The 23,217-nt window shown below is 39.0% G+C and overlaps 1 protein-coding gene across 2 annotated transcripts in view; it reads left to right on the top strand.

The window, feature by feature from the left end:
* Positions 1-3,221: 3,221 nt before the first annotated feature.
* Positions 3,222-23,217, top strand: part of Bmx (BMX non-receptor tyrosine kinase) — a 47,064-nt gene continuing 27,068 nt past the window's right edge. The window contains exons 1-6 of one of the 2 annotated variants that reach the window (XM_070040834.1): positions 3,222-3,368; positions 11,520-11,666; positions 13,202-13,306; positions 15,547-15,628; positions 17,669-17,788; positions 20,003-20,067. In XM_070040834.1, the coding sequence (XP_069896935.1) occupies positions 3,351-3,368; positions 11,520-11,666; positions 13,202-13,306; positions 15,547-15,628; positions 17,669-17,788; positions 20,003-20,067 (537 nt within the window). In that variant the 5' untranslated portion in view covers positions 3,222-3,350. Of the gene's footprint in view, positions 3,369-11,519; positions 11,667-13,201; positions 13,307-15,546; positions 15,629-17,632; positions 17,789-20,002; positions 20,068-23,217 lie in introns of both variants that reach the window. The other variant, XM_070040833.1, reaches the window with a different exon arrangement.

Here is a 23,217-nt window from a genome sequence, read left to right as displayed (position 1 = left end):
GTCTACCATTCACCTTGTTTGACCTGGACAAGGATGGAGTTGCTATTAGCTGCGAAGAGGAGAGTTATAGGAGGGTTAATGGGAGATTGTTTTGGGCCATGTTAAATCTGATTCATTAGATATTCCAGATCATGCTGGCTCCATGGCTTAGCTGGTTAAAGCGCTGGTCTAGTAGATATTCCAAATATAAATATGTAAATTGACAGTGTGTTGAGTCTGGAATTCAGAGTTGAGGTCCTGGCTGAAAGTTGGAATCGTGAACATATAGATATTGTTGAAACCTGTCAAATGAAATTTGTAAATGACAAAAATAGTTATCAAGCACAAAGGGAAAGATTGACTCTGTCTACCTAAAATGGATGGTATCAGGCAGCTTCTTTCTTATTCTCAAACTATAAGCACAAGAGAACAAGCTTGTTCATGTCATAATGTCAAATCATCCCAAGCTGTGTCCCTTTGACTTTTGCTTGCTCACAGGCTTGCATGAACAAGTTTTAAAGAAAATGTTTTAAGTGTCTCACTGGTGGAGGCTGACAATGCAGTCTATAATTCCAATGAATTAAATCATGCAATTGAAAGAGCAGGTTGCCAAAAGTTAGAAATTAACTAAATACATGGAAAATACAGAGCCAAAGAAAGAGGCTTGGGAGAAGTAACAGGAAGTGAATGAATAGAACAAAGAAATAAATCAGTGACATTTTGACTTAGAGGAAACCACTCCTCCCAGCTGCTTTGTGATGTTAGGAAAATGAACCCTTAAATATGTATTTTAATGTTTTCGTTTCTTTCATGCATGTGTCTCTAACGCATTTATAAGATTATTTCTTTGTTGCTTTGTATGTCCCTCCCCCAAAGTGTAACCCCTGCTTTTGAAGTGTTTTAAGCCCCAAGAAGGCATAAAAAACCCCAAGAGATTGCACCCAGGTGTTTCCACAGTTATACCACCCAGTCCTTTCTCTCAAGTTTATTTTTTATTTTCAAATTGATCTCTTACTATGCTAACCATATATAAGCAGTGAAGTAAATACAGATCACCATCTGGGCAAGGAAGATAATGAACAGAATATAGGATGTGTGCCTGTTTTTCTTTTTCTGCCTAATTTTAAGCAGTTGTACAAAGAGTTGCCTTTTAACAAAGACTTTTTTGAATGTAACGTATCTTGATCATTGTCACCCCTTTCAATTCTTACCATTCCTTCCCCTATCCACCCCTTCTCTCACTCTTCTTAATTTTATAGGTATACATCGGATTCTTGACTGCGTTCTCCCCTTCTTCTCTTCATGCGCGTCTACCCCTCTCCCCTTGACCCTACCCAACCCCTTTCAAGTATCCAATTCCTGATGCTTTACTTTGCTAAAGTTTGACTTTGCCTTTCTAAGGAATTACACTATCTGACATCCCCCTTGAATTTATCATATTTCTGTGAATATATTTGTATACACCTGCATACCACCCAACATGTTTGCTTATAAGTCTCTAAATTAAATGTAGCTTCCACGTATAAGGGATGACATGCATCGTTTGCTCCTCTGGGCCTGTCTTAAGTCACTTAACAGAATTTTCCCAGGTCTCTCCAGTTCTTTACAAATAGTACAATATCATTCTTTCTGATGGATGAGTAAAATTCTATTATGTATAGATACTACATTTTCTTGATCCATTCATCCATTGAGGAGCATCTGGGCTGATTCCACACTTTGGATATGGTGAATAATTCTGCAATAAACATGGTTGTATTGGTGGCTTTCCTGTAACCTGGTTTATAACCTTTTGGGTAAATGCCCAGGAGTAGAATTTCTGGATCATTTCTGTTTAGCTTTTTTGAGGAACCTCCACGCTGCTTTCCAGAGTGGTTGAACAGGTTTCCATTCCCTCCAACACTATATTATGGTTCCCTTTTGGCTGCATCATCACCAGCACCTGTTATCATTTGGTTTTTTGATAGCAGCCATTTTAACAGGGGCAAAGTAAAATCTCAGTGTTGTTTGATTTGCATTTCTTTTATGGTCAGAATGTTGAGCATTTGTTCATGTGTCTATTGGCCATTTTTACTTCTTCTGAGAAGATTTCTTCCTAGCAGATAGACAACTGTTTGGATTTCATCAGTGACTTTGATTTGCTATTAAGGTATAATCCATACTCTCAAATTCTTCTGAAAGACTGTCTTTCTTCCTCCAAATTCCGTTTTCTAAATAGAAATATTTTAGGAAAATACACTTGATTTGTTATTTTTCACATGTTACTGTAACCCTTTACTTGGGCTCTTTCCTCTCTAGACATAAATCCTCTGAAAATGTATGCTACCACTGTCATGTATTCTGTTGTATATCCAATGCCTAACAGAATTGTCAGCACATGGCAGGCTCTAAGTAAGACTTGATCATCTGAATGAATAGAAATGATAGTAATCCTGGGTCTCCTTTCAAAATAATAGTTCGTTAAAGGTCAGGAGCACCACTATTCTCTGCCAGCCCAGATCTTCATCACATATTAGATGCTGAGGAATGAAACAAAGTGTCTCATAATTCATAAATGTGTACAATGTGTCCATGCATGCCCCCAAATGAATGATGGGTGCTATATCCACAGCAGAATAAAAGGAAATCCTTAGATTCAGTATACATGGCTAACCAGTGTATACCAGAGAAAACGGTGAATGTTTAAAGCCAATTGGTGGGATATTGTCATAACAATGTACAGAGACAATCACACTTTTTCACTGTAATCTGGTTTATATATTTCCATCTCTGGATTCTTAACCATTGAAGTTGTGGAAATGTGCTCCTTGGGTGTCATATTAACTGGTTTCTCGTATGGTTTCTCGTGTATTCCTCTTTAGACTCCTTTTGTCCAAGTGTTGAGTCGACGTTTTCATTGCTTATTTTCTGTGCACTTTGGTGTTACCTAATGGTTTCCTGACTCTGACTCCTTGGAGAGAAGTCAACGTCTGAGGTCGGGTTTTTGCCTAGATATTTTCTTGTCCTTTCCAGAACAGAGCTCTATAAACAAAAGTGGGGTTATCACATGTACCCATGAGTGGCCTGGGAAAGGCAGTCATCAGAGTTGGAACCTTTATGAAATAAGCTTTCGTCTCTGTTTTTGTTGCATTCAATCAGATCAACAAGTGTTGGCTAAGTGCAGAGCGTGGTTTCCTGTGGGATTGTGTAAGGCACTACAGGACAATAAAGCTATGGGGTGGCGGGGAGGGGAGGGTGAACTGAGTAATGTAGCCATTTCTGACCCAGCAGCTGGGAAAATGTAAAACAATTTGCTGGGACTGGAAAGAGGGAGGACAGCAGAGACTGAGTTCCTGAAAGAACAGATTGATTTCACTGCGGTGGACCCCGGGATGGAGCAAGCCAAAATGGTACGTTTAAGTGGCAGGTGGCTATGGAGTGTGGCACCCAACAGGAGAATAAGTTCAGGTCTATGGCTTATGGGGCTTGAGGGTTTCAAAATGTGGGGGAACCCATCAGAAGAGACTAAATGGACTCAATTCTGGACATGAAATTGGCGGGGCTTCCTTGAGGACTTTGGAAGGGACCAGAGGTTTCAGCTGCTTTACTTGGATTGTCAATTCACTGCCTTGCCCAAAAACCTCACTCCAGATCGTGCCCGTGTCATCACCAGCTTGACCTATCAGTTTCTTCCACTGATGTTTCTCCATGCTATTCTTTGGGCGCTATCATTTTGTGGCATTTCATATTGCCTCTGGGTCTGCTTCTCAAACGATACAGGAATTTTTAGCTGTGCCTTCCTCTTTATATGTTATTTTAGCTACAAATATTTGTTCATAAGTTTCTGAAATCTCTTTCAGTTGGAGACTTGGAGCTATTTTAGATGGAATTAAACGATGAGAGGGAGATAAACTACATAGTAGTACCCATGTCTATGTGATGTCAATGTTCTTGTGGACCATGATGATTTCATTGGACTATATTTTAGTCTAGATCAGTGCTTCTCATGTGCTCAGGTCCCCTGGGGATCCTGCTGAAGTGTTGCTAGTGCTGCCAGTCCATAGACCACTCCTTAATAATACACATACATTCTTTCTTTTTTATTTGCTGCCAGTCCTGGGGCTTGAACTCAGAGACTAAGTACTGTCCCTGAGCTTTTTTGCTCGAGCTTAGTGCTCTACCACTTGAGCCACAGCTCCACTTCTGTTTTTTTAGTGGTTAATTGGAGATAAGAGTCTCACAGACTTTACTGCCCAGGCTGGCTTTGAACCATGATCTTCAGATCTCAGTCTCCTGACTAGCTAAGATCACAGGCCTGGGTCACCAGCATGAGCCTGGTGCATATGTTCTTTCGTAACACATATGATGACACAAATACAGTCAGTAAAGGGTTGGCTCAACCCAATTTTAAGATGTCCTTATGTATTCTCAAAGTTAACTTGTCTTCTGCCTTTTAACATCGCTATGGTTTATTTTAAGCATTACCTAAGACAATGAGAAGTGACATTGTATTTTTGAGGATTATTTCATTGTCTTCAGTCATTTAGCTTTCCTATGGGTTATTGGAAGCTTTACTTAGGGGAATAAGGAGAAAGAGCATATTTCTAGAGCATCTACTTAGGGTGCTGAACACTGCATGTTTTTCTTGATTCCTCAAAATGGAAGTGGGGTTTTTTATGTTTGTTGGGCTTGGTTTTTGTTTTGTTTTGTTTCTCTCTTTATAGATGAGGAAGCTGAGGTTTAGTAGGTTTAAGTAACATACATGCCAGGTTGCACAGGAACATAGCAAGGATTTAAACTCACTGAAATATGATCTTTCCTTCTAAGTAGCCTGCAAAGCTGAAGCAATATTCTGTACTAAACTAATTCTCACAGATTTATCACTTTTTGCTTTTCTTCTAAGGAAGGTAATGTTCTGGACAGAGGGGAAAGATCATAAGGAAAGAGGTTCCTCAAAACACCGAGGTTCCTCCATTGGTAGAGCACTAGCCAATGAGCAAAAGCATCAGGTACCAAGTTGGAGTACTGGTCTCAGACAAAAAAATAAAAAATAAAAGACAAATTTTAGGACCAACAGCAATAGCATTGGAATTCTGTCTTCTTTCTTTGGAAGAAAATGATCTTTTTTTGTACATACATTTTGAAACAATTAAGGCACCATGTTTCCAAATGCCAAGGATATGAGCATTCATGTTAGAAGGTTTCTGTCCATGACAGAGCCAAGACCAACTGTAACTCTCTGGCCTGCAGAACATCATGTGAAATAGAGGTTTGTCAGATTCTGCAGAGCTGGTATTTGTCATTGGCCAACATCCTATGGCATTATAAACCACTTCACCTTATTCTGAGTTGAGCTTTCTGTTCCTGTTTAAACTAGCCCTCATATTTTGTTCAGTTGTTTAGCCGGATGATAAGCAGACCTGGCTTTGTGTGAATATCTGAAGATTAAATTTGGCACAGGGTCCTCCAGTTTCCCTCTTAGACCCTTAAGCAGTCTGTATTTGGAGCATCTATTTCCTCTTGCTATCCTTCTCCTCTTGACTGCCTTCCCAGCACAAGTATTATTTTACTCCCTGGGAGCCATTCCAGATTCTTAGCTAAATGACATGTAAAATGAAAGAAGATAACTGAACTGTGAAAAGGGGTAAAAATTGCTTCCCTAGCCTCTCAATTCTAAAGGCTACAGCTCTAAGAGCACCACCATCTTGAACCAGTCAGGAAAAAAAAACTATTTTAGTTGAGGTAACTCTGCAATGGCTTCTTTAATCATATACATATACATATATATATATATATATATATATATATATATATATATATATATAAACAAGGGAACTCTGGTTAAAGAAGCCATCCCCTCAACATATATATATATATATATATATATATATATATATATATATATATATATATATATATACCTTTCTCCCTTTTCTGCCTTCTTCTTCTCCTCTGTACCCAACTTTTGAAGTTACCAGTTCTTACCAGGTTTCAAAATGTGGCTTGGAGTTTTACTATCTTTCTGTGAGCACAGTGCAATCCAGGGTCTTGCACATGTTGTTATAGGCTGCACCCCAGACCCAGTTTTGCTATTTAATTCTGCCTTGAAGTTTCCTTTGAAACATTATTTACAAGTCACATATTTCTGGAAGCCCCTTCAAAAGGTCCTTTGCACAGGTCTGGGAAGACACAAACGTAGGCTTGTTTCATCAATAGGATGCCTTACTTACTGTGTTATTGCCATCGAGTGGACAGTGTACCACGCAGGACACCATACTCTGGCTCCCTGCACTATGTCTCTTCAGTCACAGATTCATGGTCCTAATTCATAGGTCATAGGTCATAGGTTCAACATCCTCATTTCTATAGGCTGCTGGGGCTCGGTGTTGCATATGTGAAATGATTTCTAGGCTGCCTACTTGTCTTTAGGTTAGGGTCTTCTCTGGTTTAGGAGGCAAGCTTGTTCTTCTCTACCACTGGTATCAGAGTCAAGAATATGAGCTACACAGGAAGTGGCACTGTGGCTCAAGTGGTAGAGTGCTCTCCTTGAGCTGAAAGAGTGCAGGGACAGCGCCCAGGCCCAGAGTTCAAGCCCCACGACCAACCTAAAAAAAAAAAAAAAGAATATAAGCTATGGAGTTAGACTGCCAGGATTCTAATTCCTGCTCTACCACATTTAGCTTATGTGACTTTTGTTGTTGTGGGTTGTAGTCATGGGCCTTGAACTCAGGGCTTGGATGCTGTCGCTGAGCTTTTTTTTTTTTTTTTTTGTCATTTGTGGGGCTTGAACTCTGGGCCTGAGCTCTCTCCCTGTGCTCTTCAGCTCAAAGCTAGCACTCTATCACTTGAGCGACAGCACCACTTCCAGTTTTCTGGTGGTTTATTGGAGATAAGAGTCTCACGGACTTTCCTGCCCGGGCTGGCTTTGAACCGTGATCCTCAGATCTCAGCCTCCTGAGTAGCTAGGATTACAGGCGTGAGCCACTGGTGCCCGGCCTTGACATTTGTTAAGTGTTCTAAAAAATGTGCAGTCTGTGGTGATTTTTCCATAAATTTGCCTACGATTATTATTTCTAAAATCATTTTTTCATCCTTCAAAGTCCAATGATCACATCCTCCCTCACATTAATACCTTTCACGGTTTTTTTGTTGTTGTTGTTGTTTTTTAAAGGAAACAAAACAAGGTTTTTCATCTGGGCATAGTGGATCATACCAGTAACCATAGCTACTGAGGAGCCGAAATCAGGAAGTGTGTGGTCATTTTCCAAGGCCGGCCTAGGCAAAAAGTTCACAAGAACCCATTTCAACCAATAAAAAGCAAGGTAGATTCTTACAGCAGAAGTATAAGTAGAAAGATTGAGGCAGCCATCTGCACCCCCCCCTCAAAAAAAAGAGAGGGACTCCGTCAAAAAATAACAAAAGCAAAAGGAATTGGAGACATGGCTCAGGTGAAAGAACACTTAGCTAGGAAGTGCCGCAAACCTCAGTACTATCTGCCCCCCATAACGGAAACATTATTTTTCCTTAGATATTTTACAGTAAAGTAAACAAGTTCCACTGCAGCATTTGAACTGATTCTTACCACCTCTGCTTTTTATAATTAATTAATTAATTTTCTACTGGTACTGGGGCTTGAACTCAGGGCCTGGGCACTGTCCCTGATTTTTTTTGTTCAGCACCAGTGCTATACCACTTAAGCCATACCTCCACTCTACTTCCAGTTCTTTTTTTCTGGTTAATTGGAAAGAAAAGTCTCATGGACTTTCCTGCTCAGGCTGGCTTTGAACTACAATCCTTAGACATTAACCTATTGAGTAGCTAGGATTACAGGCATGAGCCACTGGTGCCCAGCTATTTCTTTTTAAATTCATGATTTGAAATCAAATAGTTGGCCTACAGCATACCAAGTATTTTCCCATAAGGTTTTGCATTTTTTATGAACTTTAGAGTATAAAAGGGACTTAGTCAGGATAATCAGGCTGACAAGTGAAAGTCATGTAATATCCTTGAAGCCTTCTGAGTCTACCACCCCATAGCAGTCTTACATATTGATTAATTATTAAACCTCCCTTAAACTTGTTTGTTGATACCCAGGGCTATGGAAATATGAACTTTATTTCTGGAAGCAACAACTCAGTATTGGGCATACTGCAAGTTTAAAGTCGGGTGTGCAAAATAGAACCTCTAAACTGACTTTCCTATTTTCATATCGTCTAAATAGCCTTAGTGATTGTGAGTCATTTTAATTTAACATGCCCCTTATATGATTGGTATAGGTTCTATAATGGTAACCAGATCCCTTGTACAAAATTCAGTATTAATTTCTGCTAGGTATTGGTTTTTAGGTTTTGTTTTGCCTCCGCTGGGTTTTAATCTCTCTCTAGTTTCATGTACTTATGGAAATAGGCAGTGTGGGCTATTTGGTAAGCAAATCGATGTTTCTATTCTTTGTACATGTCGATATGAGAGTCTAGCCAATTCCTTCCAGAGCCTCTATGGAGATACATTTTGTTTAATACTGAGTTTAGGAACTCCTTTTATTTTAAAAGATATGATTTTTCATTTACCTTCCCAATTGAACTTTTCTTAAATAAGGATGGGCAGAGCAAGAGTCTTCTAGTCTCTGGACAAGCATTTGAGTAGACGATTGTACCTGAGTTCTGTTTTGGTACCACCATAAGGAAAGCAAAGGGACATAATATTTCTACCTAGGAATCATCAAAAGAGACTTAACATTTCTACATAGGAATCATCACCAGTCCTACTTTCTGATACCATATGACCTGATACCATATACCTGTCATCCAGACTATATGGAGGAGAAAGGGGAAGTATTCAGAAGGAACAAATAGAAGGAGAAAGATAGGTATAAGCTTCCTTTGACTTAGAGGAAACTGATCTGGTGGTGACAATAGCATAAATCTTCAAAACAGGGCTCATCAAGTTTTTAAAGGAAGCGTCAGAGCACACCTCAGAGAGTAAAGCTTTGATGGTCTGGCTTTCCTGGATAGAACTTCAAGGCATGTGGCTGCAGGTGTTTGTCACATGACAACAACAGGTTACAGACACATGCTAGCACACTACTTTAAGGAATTAGCTTTTAACTAGTTATACACTTAAATTTGGCAAGAGTTGTTTGTGTGTTTGTTTTACAATATTCTTTTTCTGCTTTATTTGTAGTTTTAAAATGTAGAAACATAACTATAGAAAAGTGTTCTAGCTGGGTCCTGGCCTTTAATCCTAGCTACTCAAGAGTCTGTTATCTGTGGATCACAGTTCAAAGCTAGCCTGGACAGGAAAGTCTGGTGAGACTTTTATCTTCAATTAACCACCAGAAAACTAGAAGTGGAGCTGTGGCTCAAAGTGGTAGAGTGCAAAAGAGCAAAAGAAGCTGGGCTCTGGTGGCTCACGCTTGTCATCCTAGCTATTCAGGAGGCTGAGATCTGAGGATTGCTGTTCAAAGCCAGCCCAGACAGGAAAGTCTGAGAGACTCTTATCTCCAATAAACCACTCAGAAAACCAGAACTGGTGCTGTGACTCAAGTGGTAGATCACTTGCCTTGAGCTGAAGAGCTAAGTGACAGTGCCCAGGCCCAGAGTTCAAACCCCATGACTGACAAAAAAAAAAAAAAAAAAAAAAAGCAAAAGAACTCGGAAGCAGAATCCAGACCCTGAATTCAAGTCCCACAATCGATCCAAAAAAGTGTTCTATAACTCTGTCTAGTGTTCAACTCCCTCCAAAGAGTCTATAAGTCACAAAAAGTATAGTTTCATAGCTTCCATTTTCAAGTAAATTATCTTCTAGTCATAGATTCTGCATGTAGAAAATATGCTTATCTGGGCAAGCATCTGTGTGAAATTTCCAGTGAAAGCAGAGGTGAAAGGCAGGCCTGATACCTGCTTCCTCCGGTCCAGCTGGCTCCATGACACCCTCCTTTTACCGTTTTCTAGCCCCAAGCCAAAAAAGAAAAAGCTGTAGACACAGTGACTAGCACCCATTGTGCTAAAAAGAAATCCATTGTATGATTACTTTTATAAAAGAATTATCCCATTGAAAAAAATAAACAATATCCAGTAGAAAAAAAATGACCAAGATTTCATTATGTCAAATGCGTAAGATTTCTACCACTTCTGTCCATAAATCAAACAATACCCTTACAGGATACTTGGGGTATTCAAATAGTCTCTCAACCTATGTAGATTGCAAAACTTCTTGTTTTAGAGTTATGCAGCTTGTATTAGGAAGGAAGAGGCTGAGACTTGTGGTGGTTTCTTCAACACCAGGCTGTCTTTCTTAGTCTCCTTTTCACTCTACCCCCATGGGAAATGCCCTCTTGTGATTGGATGGATTTCCTTGGCACCAGCCTTTCTCCAGAGAACAGTCTGTATGTGTACTTCCTGATCAACAGTGCTAACTAGGATGCAAATATCTGTTTTCATAATGCACGACTTGGCATAGTGAGAGGTAATGTGAGTGATGGTGCTTCAGAGCAGTGACTATTGCTTTGAGCTTAAGACACACGGATCAACTTTGGCTGCAGAGAGTTTAAGGTGAGTAAAGTTACTGCTATTCAGAGCATCAAACAAAGGTTTTAAGTATTGGGCTTCAAACTGCAAATTGTAATGCAGTTTCATAAGGCAAAGGGAAAAGAAAATACTAAACGTAATGGCTGTGGTCCACCATTTACCATTGCAATTTTTCATTATCAGACTGAGACTGATACTAAAATTCAGTAGAATGAGAAAAATAAAGATAAACATTAAGATAAAATTAGAATAAAGAATTTAAACACATTAGTTAACTTTGCTAAAGTGAATTAAACTTCAACTGAAGAAAATTAAGGCATTTATTTTTGTAGAAATGCTGTAAGGCTTAATGTCTTCCATGGTTTTAAAATAAAAAGTAAGGCTGTTTTTACTTTGTAAAAACGTATTGATTTTTGTGCTTCTTCTGTATCACTTTGATAACTTAGCTTCCTCCCATTATACTCTCTTGAGTATTCACTTGGACTTAAAATTCTCTGAAGGTATTTTAAATTATACTCATGTTCGTTGTGTCTAACATCTGGTCATGATCAGGGGATGAGGTGACTCATGATGACTTGGATAATTTGCTCAATCTATTGGCCACAGTAACAGAGGGAAGATTCCGATGATCAATGCCTTCATACCTGGTGAGCTACCTGAAGTACAATTTTTAGAGTCTTATTATATCCTAGTCAATTCAACAAAAACTGTTAGACTATTGAGTAAAGGGCATTCAGATAAGGCAGTCCAGAGGATGGTATAATAATGGTAGATCCAGAGTAGAAGGTGTGTGAATGTATGAGAGAGTCTTGTAAATCAACAAGTTTACAGAACCTCAGAACAATACCAGTAGGGAAACAAATAAGTATAGATGTGTGTGCAGTTTGTTAAATAATCCCAAGGAATCTTCTTTATAGATGTTAGCATTTATCTTATCCCCGAAGGACAAACAGTCAAGTAAGATATAGGAGGCTAAAAGAGAAAACCCACGTAGATGTCTCAATCAGTTTAATTCTTTGATTTGATTTGATTTAGGACGATAGTATGAACACAAAATCCATTCTTGAAGAACTTCTTCTCAAAAGGTCACAACAAAAGAAGAAAATGTCACCAAATAATTACAAAGAGCGCCTTTTTGTTTTGACCAAAACAAATCTTTCTTACTATGAATATGACAAAATGGTGAGTCTCCACTTACTCTGTTGCCTTCATAGTATTTATTATCTTTCCTAACTCTCTACAAAGTCTTTGACCAGGTGAAAAATATCAGATTTCCTCACTTCTTCAATAAAGATGACCCGCTTCTACTTATTACATTGCCTTTGCTTACCCAAAGTATAATAAATTCAAGATAAAGGATTTTGTAATGTTAAACTTTACTAAAATGAATTAAACTTCAATGGGAGCACATTTTTGTGTCCTGAGGAATATTGGTCAATGGCTGGAGACATTTTTGTTGGCATAACTTCTTCTGGGGGAAGGGATAAGAGCTACTGGAGTGCAGTGCGTAGATGCTAGGAATGTGACCAAAGATCCTACAATGTACACAACCGTTCCCACAGCAAAGATTTTTGCAGCCCCAAGTGTTATGAGCACTAAGGATCCAAAATGATGCCTGAAATTTAAACAGTTTTGGAAATAAGATGATCTTAGTACAGTTGAAAATTCTATCATATTAGAAATACTGAAATACTATCATTAAACTGAATCAAAGCAAAGATGCTTTGCAGAGTTATATCTTGACTTTCCTGACTATGTTTACCTCATGGGAAGTGACTTGAGACACATTTTCCAATTCTCGAGCAAGATTATTAACTCTTCCTTAACCACTTGCTCTTGAAGGACTATATGTTTGTGATCACACTCAAGAAAATATTCTTTGCTTAGATTTTTTTTGTGTGTGTTGGTCATGGGAGCTGAACTCTGGGCCTGGGCGCTGTCCCTCAGCTCTTCAGCTCAAGGCTAGCACCCTACCAATTGAGCCATAGTGCCAGTTCTGGCTTTTTTTCTGATTATGTGGTGCTGAGGAATCGAACCCAGGGCCTCATGCATATGAGGCAAGCATTCTACCACTGAACCAACTTCCCAGCCCTATGCTTAGATTTTTTTTTACTATTACCAAGTAATGGGAAGTAATTTTCCCCTACCACCCCAAGCCCCAGTCTCCATTCTATGCAAAACTTCAGCTTTATGGTTTTCCTTGTTCACTAAAGTGTGCCATATGATGTAATTTATATTTGGTGGGAGGGGTGATTTTTTTCAGTACTGATGCTTTGCACTTACAAGGCAGAAACTCTACCACTTGAGTCATACCCCTAGCCCTTCTTGCTTTAAAGTTTTTTTTTAAAATAAGTTTTCACATTTTTTCCTGGGCCAGCCTGGAATGTGATCTTTTTACATAGCTGTAAGTTCAAATGAGTTCTCAATTACTTTTGGCCCAAGCTGATGTCAAATAGTAATTCTTTCTGTCTGTGCATTCCAAGTAGCTGGATTATTAGAATTATAGATGGGAATAACACTCATCTATACCCAGCCCCTCTCCCCCTCTTTCTCTCTCTTTCTCTCTGTCTCTGTCTCTCTCTCTATAAATATATATTTATATATAAATATTTATATTTATATAACATATAATATATTTACATAATATACAGTATATATTTATATAATAAATATATTTATATAATATATAAAAACATATATTTATATATATTTTACAGAAAAGAGGCAGCAGAAAAGGATCAATTGAAATTAAGAAAATCAGATGTGTGGAAAAAGTGAATCTGGAGGAACAGACTCCTGTGGAAAGACAATACCCATTTCAGGTAAAGAAGTGATATTACATTGGATTGATGATTCTCCCTTTAATATTTTGTATTATGAATGTAATATATCTAGGAGAAATAATGGTACTGCAAATGATCCATTAAGACAATGATAAGACCCAAGTGCCAGGAGCGCACACCTGGAATCCTAGCTACTCAGGCAGCTGAGATCTCGAGCATCAAGGCCAGCCTGAGCAGAAAAGTTTGCCAGACTCCAGCTCCAAAAATAACCAGCAAAATACACTCCACAAGTTGTAGTACACCAGCCTGGTGAGCATAAGGCCTTGAGTTCAAACCTTACAGCCACCAAAACAAACCACACACCACACACACACACACACACACACACACACACACACACACACACATACACACACACACACACACACACACACACACACACACACACACAGAGATAAGACTTGGAATATTTCCAAATGAGAGCTGGACATTTTGCCAAATATTCTTTCTAACTATCTGCCTTCCCTGAAGAGAAGGAAGCAAGATGAATGTGTAAACTGACACATTCTTGTGGTCTAACTTGCTTTGGCTCTGACAAACATTGTTAAATGTTCTTAGTACAGAGCAGAAAAAAATATTGACCCTTCCCAAAGGCATTTGCATTACGTGACCAAACAGACTGGTATAATGAAACAGGGGTGTGTTGAGAAAAAGGTTGGCACAATCCATTGGTGGTGCCCCAGGAAGCAGAACCTTCACTGCTTACAGCAGGATGAGAAGAACAAACAGCAGGAGAGGTAACAGTTCGAAAGAAACAGCAGGTGTCAAAGTACTGATAGGTAAAAATAATCCCCCTGAAGAAAGCAGATCCATGGTAAGGAAGGTAATGGGCTAGACTGGACCGTGAAAGTTTGCACATCATGCCAAGGAATTGCGATTTTACTTTAAAGCATCTTAAACAATTCTATATGCTAGAGAGTTCAATACCTTTTGGAAGGGTCTTGATCTAAGTCGTGACCTACTCGTACCTTTCTGATTTAAAAAGCAGGTAGATTGTCTTCAAGTGGCTAGATTGCTTGGTGCTAGTATTAGAGAACTATGGCAAAACAAGAGATAACGATAATCCAGTTGGTTAACAGCCAATGCCTCCTGCTATAAAAAAAATATTTTCCAATTGGGGGAAGGTAGGGAAAAATGTGCTGAGAGAAGAGACTGCAAATAGACATAAGAGAGACAGGGTTCTCAAAAGTGCACCTACTATGGACCACTGCAGAGCCTTAATCCTACCATTGTTATTTTATAGCCATACACATATATTTATCTTTTCTCATTTGTGAAAAAGGTGTATTCATAGGTATCTTATAAATTAAAACAGGATTAAAATATTAAAGTAGCTAAGAGAGAGCCCAGCAATTAATAGTTCTTTCATAAATGAGACTAAGGTGGAGAGAGATCTGGGAAGAACATTGCAACCTCCAATTATTTAAACAAGTGCCCTGACGAATAGGATTCTGGGGCCACTCGAGTGCCCCATGATACAACAGACCAAAGTAACAAGGAGGCATAGTTTTACTCAATGCAAGCATGAACTTCAAAGTGATCACAGTATATCAGAACTGACAAATGTGGCCTAGAAAAGTAAAGGACACTCCGTCCCTGGAGAAATTTTAAGGCAGAGCACTTAAAAGATTTTTCCAATGGGCTGGAGCTGTGCACTGGTTAAGTAGATTGACCAGAACACTGTGAAGCGATATGTAATGTGTAACACAGGGAGAATTATAAAACCCCATGGTCCAGTACATCCCTACACAGATCTCAGTATTCACCTCTTTCTTTATTGCTATGATTTTCTGATTGTACTGAAGTATCTAGGATAAAACGAATTGAGGGATGGAAGATTCAAAAACTGCAAATTGCTTTTTGTCTAATCCCAAAGCATATATAGGCATATTCCATATATATATATGCTTTGTAATTAGATAATATGAATAATATATTCATATATATGCTTTGTAATATAATAAATATATGTGAATATATAATTAATATAATGACTAATGTATATGAATATAAAAGATATATTCAAAAGCATATGGAATTTTATATGAATATATATCAGCTTTGAATATAGAATGAGTGCATATATAAACATATATAAATATTAGAATGTATACTAAGTGTATATACTCATTATATATATTTGGAGTATGCAAAAGTGCCCAAGTGACATATGATTTTATTATATCAAAATGTGTTACATCTTTTCCTTTCCTTTCCAGATTGTGTATAAAGATGGGCTTCTCTATGTCTATGCATCCAATGAAGAGAGCCGAAGTCAGTGGCTGAAAGCATTACAAAAAGGTAATTGAAAACTCAGACAAGACAGTGCTAGATTGACTTGTGGAGAAAAGATAGAGCAGTAAAAGGACCCCAGATTTTTCTACTAAATTTAAAGAATGTACCAGACTCATCCACATTTTGTATTCTCATGATTGCAGACAGCAAGTCTGTGGATCAGATTCCCATCCTGCTCAGCACAGAGCTGGTTATTGTGTGTTCCCAGCAGCTCTGGGAAAGCATTTCACCTGCTCTCCACCCCTGGGCTCAGCGGTACCAGTGCAAAGTCTAGGTCTTCTTGGAACTCTGTGAGGTCCTGCATTGTTTAGAGAAAACTATATCTAACACTTACTAAGCACATTACCACTTACTTGCCAGAATCTTTATTAATAATTCTAATACTACAGTTGTCCTCTTGACAACTGTGTAGGAAGGGGTAATATTATTGTATACTTTTAAGGTGAGTGAACAATAACCAAAAAAAGGCCAGTATTTAAAATCTAATAATGAGTCTCACAGCTCAATTACCCAAACTCCATTTTAACTGGTACATTGTAAAACAAACAAGCAAACCAAAACCAGACATTAGGCAAAACTATTCAGTGACTGTTTTATGCTGCCATCGTAACGATCTTTGGAAAAGAAAAAAATTGTCATTAATAATTTGAGAAGTTTTTTTCTATTTTGAAGGTGGATAATGATGTGGTTTTATTCTATTTTGAAGGAGGATAATGATGTGGGTAGAACACTTACCAAATGAATTGCTGTATTTGTACAGGAAATGTTTATTTTTATTTTATTTTATTAAATTTTAAATTATAGCTCTTTCTCAGTATATCTGAAATTATACACATATATACTTTGATGCAAACATTATCTTTGTTTTCATATAAGGCTTAGTTTTTCCTTTGCAAGAAAGAGTTTAATGAATAATTCTGTAGTGATAGTCGAGCGATCCATCTGGGGAGAGAAATTTCCCTTTGCCTATGACCACGTTAATGCAGTGGGAAGGATCGTGTGCTCTCACTTGGCTTTTTCACTCCAGACTGGTTCTCTTACACTTGAACCACACCTCCACTTCTAGGTTTATGCTGTTTACCTGGACCTAAGTCTCATGGAATTTTCTACACAGGCTGGCTTGGACGTGAGATCCTAAGCTCTCAGCTTCCTGAGTAGCTAGGATTACAGGCGTAAGCCACCAGCACCCAGATCTAGTAGAACTTTTTAACTAAGATCTAGTCCTATCAGCCAATGTCTTGTCACAAGAGAATGCCATATGGTGTAACCCATTATTTGTTTGTTTGTTTGTTTGTTTGTTTTTTGGGGTCTGGTCATGGGGCCTGAACTCTGGGCCTGGGCGCTGTCCCTCAGTTCTTCAGCTCAAGGCTAGCGCTCTACCACTTGAGCCACAGAACCACTCTGGCTTTTTACTTTTGCTTATGTGGTGCTGAGGAATCAAACCCAGGGCCTCATACATGCAAGGCAAGTGCTCTACTATTGAGCCACCTTCCCAGCCCCCCACCACCATTATTTATTTTATGGATGATCAGAAGATGCATATTTTTTTGGTTGGTCGTGGGACTTGAACTCTGGGCCTGGGCACTGCCCCTAAGCTCTTCAGCTCAAGGCCAGCACTCTACCACTTGAGCCACAGCGCCACTTACAGCTTTCTGAGTGATTTATTGGAGATGAGTCTCACAGCCTTTCCTGCCCAGGTTGGCTTTGGACCACGATCCTCAGATCTCAGCCTCCTGAGTAGCTAGGATTAACAGGCGTGAGCCACTGGTGCCCAGCAGTGTATGCATTTTTAACTAATTTTTTAAAAAAAATTATGGATGATGAGTTATTATGGTTTTCTCACTTTATATGTGTGAAGATTATCCTTTATTCTTTTTGGTTTATTAACTTTGGGGTGAAAGAGTTATATACTTTGGGAACTATTGGCTGTTACCTTGGTGTAGACAGAAAGCGGTTTTGGTTATTGTATAATGGCAGTGCTTTCTGAATGTGTTTCTTCTTTTGGGCCAGCGCGTACTTATATCTTGTATCCTCCCTGCTCCTCAGAGATAAGGGGCAACCCACACCTGCTCATCAAGTACCACAGTGGATTCTTCGTGGATGGGAAGTTCCTGTGCTGCCAGCAGAGCTGCAAAGCGGCCCCGGGATGTACTCTCTGGGAAGCATGTAATGTGTGATCCCTTGTTAATCTGGCTCAGTCAACCAAATCTGCCAGACACTAAAATAACTATTCAGGCAACAAAATGGGCCATATTCGTTGATAACATGAAAATCTAGCCTTGCAGAGGCTATGTTGCGAATGAAGTCTAATTTCAGTGTCAAGGAAAATAATGACATTACTATATGCCTTTTTTCCCATGAGAAATATTTTAAGCAATGATCTGTTACTTTCTTGCATAATTGTTTCTAGTTTAAAATAAGCCCAAGGACAGAAAATGTGGCAAACATACCAAGATGGTTTAAACAACTGAATTTTGCACTTGATAAGTGAATCAGAGCTGGGCGTGGTGGTGCACACCTGTAATCCCCATATATATAAGAGGCTGAGGTAGAGAAATTTGGAGTTTGCATAGTGAGAACCTATCAAAAAAACCCTCATCTCCCTCTTCTCATTATAAATTTAAAAAATCATAAACAAAAATCTAATTTTCTTTTCAAATATGTAGCAAGAGATTTAAATAATACTTTTAATCTCTGTATATACAAACATACTGGCTAAAAATTTAAAAGACATGTTTAAAGTGACTCGCCATCCTAAACAAGTGTGTTGATATTTTTTTGCTGCTTCTGGGGCTTGAACTCAGGGCCAAGGCGCTGTCACTTAGTTTTTGTGCTCAAGGCCAGTAGTCTACCACTTAAACTGTAGCACCACTTCTGTGGTGGCTTTGAACTGCAATTCTTAGATTTCAGCCTCCTGAGTAGCTAGAATTACAGGTCTGAGCCACCAGCACCCGGTGGTCTGTTAATTTTTTAATAACATCAGATAACTTTTTTAAAGGTACAAACAGGTTCTATTCAGTGTTATTCCCAGGGAAATGAGGGCTCTATATTATAGAACATATTGTAACTTTAAAAAGTGTATAATTATTTAACGGCATGATATTGATAAATTTAAAAAGGAACAACTATTTTAGTAGCAGTTTCTCCAGTCTGGACAAAATATGCCCGTATTAAGATGGAATAAATAATGGATATCCGCAAAGGGTATGAAATGATAGTATTTCATCAACTAGAAGGCAGATATTTACAGGAATTATTCAAATCCAGCCCATAACAATTTTGTTAACCAACAAAGGTGTGAATATTACTACTGGTAATTTTATCAAAAGCATCAATGTAAACAACAATAAATAAATATTCACTTTTTCTGCTCAGTTAGACTGGAAAATGAATATTTATCTCAATTAGAACACATTGACCTTTATACTGGTGAATTATAGTCATTTATTGAACTATACAAATTTTAGTTCATGTAGGGAGGCCTTCTTGCCACTATGAAGAGTTAAGGAAGAGTGTTTTCTTACAATATTAATCATTTTCCCCAGTGGTTCTATCTGTGATCTGGCATCCTTGGCTATCAAGACAAATTACAGCTCAGACCTTGCCCTACCTCTCTGGGAAAGAGCCATAAAAGGGTGGAGAATGTAGTACATTGGAATTTATTTCATAGGCTCCATCTTCGTAGCATTCCCCACAAGTAGTCCTGGGTGCTACAGTTTCCGTGCCAGACTCTAAGGATAATTGTGAAGTACAGATGTATTGTGACTCATGAGCAGCTGTGATACTTTTTATCTGCCCAAGTATAATGTTCTCTCTTGCCTTCCTCTGATGTGCAGCCCATGGTTACAGGGACTAGAAAAGAAACACATTGCTGCTTTCTGTATCCAGGGTACCCTTGTCCACCCTCTTTACAGGAGTCATGGCCTCTAAGTAGATTAGTCACATACCCCAGTTGGTTTGGAACATTTTGATTTTATGCTTGATCATCTGTTAGGGATTCAAGTTTGGCCAGTAACTATATGAAAACCTCACCAAAAGGCAAATATGGTGACTTTAGAGCTTCAACATCTATTTCCATGTGAGAGTGGAATGAAAAAATCAATTATCATAAGAACATAAAAAGCATATAATATATTTATATATTCAGCACTTACATATTGTTTTTACATACTTATCAAAGTATGTTGTATGAGCCAAAGAAGAATTAGAGTTGAACATTCTGAAAAGAAAGCTATAGAATGACACTGAATGTGTCCAAATTCTGCACATCTAGAATGTTGTTTGGATAAGCTGGTTTGATCTTTTAATTCTTAGCATTGGGTATTTTTTGCTGCATTTTATTTAAAGTTCTTTCTAACATTATTTGGTTTTACTTTTCAGATGATGATTTGAATGTTGCAGCCAATGAAGAGAAACACAGAGCTCCCATTTTCCCAGACAGAGTGGTAAGTCAACATTTAAAAATGTTTTTGAGGTCTTAATGGATTAAATAAACCAAGAGATGCCAGATTCAAAACTAGAAAATAAAATGCAGTTGTGAGTCGAGTTGTATAGTGCTAGCCTTGAGCCACAAAGCTCATGGAGAGTGCTCAGTTTCTGAGTTCTGGCCTCAGGATTGGCATACACACACACACACATACACACACACATACACACACACAAACACACACACACACACACACACACACACACACGCTGGAAAATTTGATGCAGATTTTTCAACAAAGAAAAAAACTATGGTTTTCATTTATAGTAGGTGCATGTGAGGTAAGTCTTTAAGATGATATCATATATAACTGGTAAGGGCAATTAGCTGTCATTCTTTCCCTACCACTAGCATGGCCAAGACTGCCTCATGGACTTATCATAGTGATGGAATGGGATTCCATGGGGCACAGTTATTTGTATATATATATGCAGTTGTGGGGCTTGAACTCTGGGCCTGGGCACTGTCCCTCAGCTCTTCAGCTCAAGGCTAGTGCTCTGCCACTTGAGCCATTGTGTCACATCCAGTTTTCTGAGTGGTTTATTGGAGTTAAGAGTCTCACGGACTTTCCTGCCTGGGCTGGCTTTGAACTGCGATCCTCAGATCTCAGCCTCCTGAGTAGCTAGGATTATAGACATGAGACACCAGCACCTAGAAAAAATGTAATTCTTTAACTACATTATTTCTTCAAAACCACTCAGTGGGCTTTCTTTTTTAGGCAGTTTTCCAATCACTCTCAGATGATAAAAATGTCCCCAGTGGGCTGGGAATGTGGCTTAGAGGTAGAGTGCTTGCCTAGCTTGCATGCAGCCCTGGGTTCCATTCCTCAGCTCCACATAAAGAGAAAAAGCTGGAAGTGACGCTGTGGCTCAAGTGGTAGAATGCTAGCCTTGAGCAAAAAGAAGCTCAGGGACAGTGCCTAAGTTCTGAGTTCAAGCCCCAGGACTGGCAAAAAGAAAAAGAAAAAAAAATCTCCAGTGACTAATAGACATGAGAACAACCTCTAAAGTGTCTTATCCAATGTTATAATTTTATGACTCTAAACATTCTATGTTACAACCTCTCCTGTTTATCCTGCTTTAGCCTGTATCAGCTGGCAGCCGGTTTGAGGGGGGATATCACAGAGAAACTTGGATTGTTTACTCTTTCAGAGTTAGAATCAAGGAATAAAGTATTTAATGACAAAGAGATGATCATACTTAGCTGGTCCTATTATGATTTGGTAAGAGTGGCATGTGAGTGAGTTTTCCAGTGGGTATCTGATAGGAGAATTGTATGTTTCCCAGAAGAGTGACATACGAACAATTGACTCTAGGCTATTTTTCAGCCCTCAACCTTTCCAATGAGTCAATTCACCCATCTTAGACAGAGTTCGCTTTAAATTGGGTCCTAGCCAACTCTTTCCCAAGGGTAGAGTTAGTCTATGGAAGGGCAAATATTCTCCCAGTACTGTTGTACTATGGTGGCTCTGCTTTTTTCAATTTAGAACGACAGCATCCTGCTTTTATGCTTCCCAGGCAGGTGTAGGGGTCATTCTCCTCAAATGCCAGGAGACACTTGCAATGGTTTTGTGAAGGCACATCTGAGCATAATAAGACCTTCCCACATGCACCCAAATCTAGTCTATGAGATCTTGGGTCCTGATTTTTCAGCCACACACATTCACTGTTCTCTCTAAATAAAAACCATATTTTTTGTGAACCATCATGAAGGAAAAAATAATCTACTAATGTCATAGATTGAATAGCATCCCAAGTTTCAGGTTCATGCCTGGGTGCTGGTGGCTCACACCTATTATCCTAGCTACTGAAGAAGCTGAGATCTGAGGATCCTGGTTCAAAGCCAGCCCAGGCAGGAAAGTCTCTGAGACTCATCTCCAATAAATCAGAAGTGGCGCTGTAGCTCAAGTGGTAGAGCACTCGCCTTGAGCTGAATTGCTGAGGGACAGTGCCCAGGCCCAGAGTTCAAGCCCCACGACCGACCAAAAAAAAAAAAGTTCACAGAGAAGATAAAAAAAATTGACTTTAGGGCTGGGAAGGTGGCTCAGTGGTAGAGCGCTTGCCTTGCATGCATGAGGCCCTGGGTTCGATTCCTCAGCACCACATAAGCAAAATGAAAAAAGCCGGAAGTGGCGCTGTGGCTCAAGTGGTAGAGCACTAGCCTTGAGCTGAAGAGCTGAGGGACAGCGCCCAGGTCCAGAGTTCAGGCCCCACGACCGGACACCCCCCCAAAAAAAAAAATTTGACTTTAGGCCAGGCACTGGTGGCTCACACTTGTAATCCTAACTACTCAGATAGCTGAAATCTGAGAATTGCAGTTCGAAGCCATCCTGGGTAGGAATGTGCATGAGACTTCTATCTCTAGTTAACCACTAGAAAACTGGAAGTGGCGCTATAGCTCAAAGTGGTAGGGTGTTAGCCTTGAGCAAAAGAGCTCAGGGACAGTGCCCAGGTTGCAAGTTCAAACCCCACAACCGCCCCCAAAAATAATAATAAATTTGAATTTATTTGGAAACAGATTTTTGTAGACATAATTTATTGCTAAAGATCAAATGAAATCAAACAGTTTTGAGAGCAGGCCCTAAATCCAAAGACTGGTGTCCTTGTCCGAAGATGAGAGTACACAGAGAAGAGGACCATGAAAAGACTTAGGTAGAGTGTGGAATTCAGATCCTACAAGCTGATAAACCTCTATACCCACCAGACACCAAAAGAGGAAAGGAAATGTACCCTAGAGCCTTCAGAAAGAGTATAGCCATTAGCAATCCTTGATTTTGTGCTTTTGGCCTTCCCACTAAATGTGTGGGAATTTTCTTTTTATGAGCAACCTACAAAACGACTCTGATGATTTAGAACTTGTACTTTGCTATTGGGCCAGAACAGAAATGAAGTCTTATTGGGACAATGGAAGTATGCTAGGCCTGGATTGTGGTCATGTTACACACCTTGATACAATTTGTAAAGATCACATAATTCTACACTTACATCTATCAATTTCCCCATACAGTTTGCTTTAAGCAAATCTATGTACAAAGGATAATTTAGGAGCTAGAGCCCATTGCATCTCATCTCTGACAAGGAATTCCTTGGGAAATGTTTTGAAAATTATC

Source organism: Dipodomys merriami, unplaced genomic scaffold, assembly GCF_024711535.1.
Source record: "Dipodomys merriami isolate MVZ:Mamm:240054 unplaced genomic scaffold, mDipMer1.0.p SCAF_3, whole genome shotgun sequence".
In the NCBI taxonomy this organism is placed as follows: domain Eukaryota; kingdom Metazoa; phylum Chordata; class Mammalia; order Rodentia; family Heteromyidae; genus Dipodomys; species Dipodomys merriami.
This window is presented reverse-complemented; position numbering and strand designations above follow the sequence as displayed.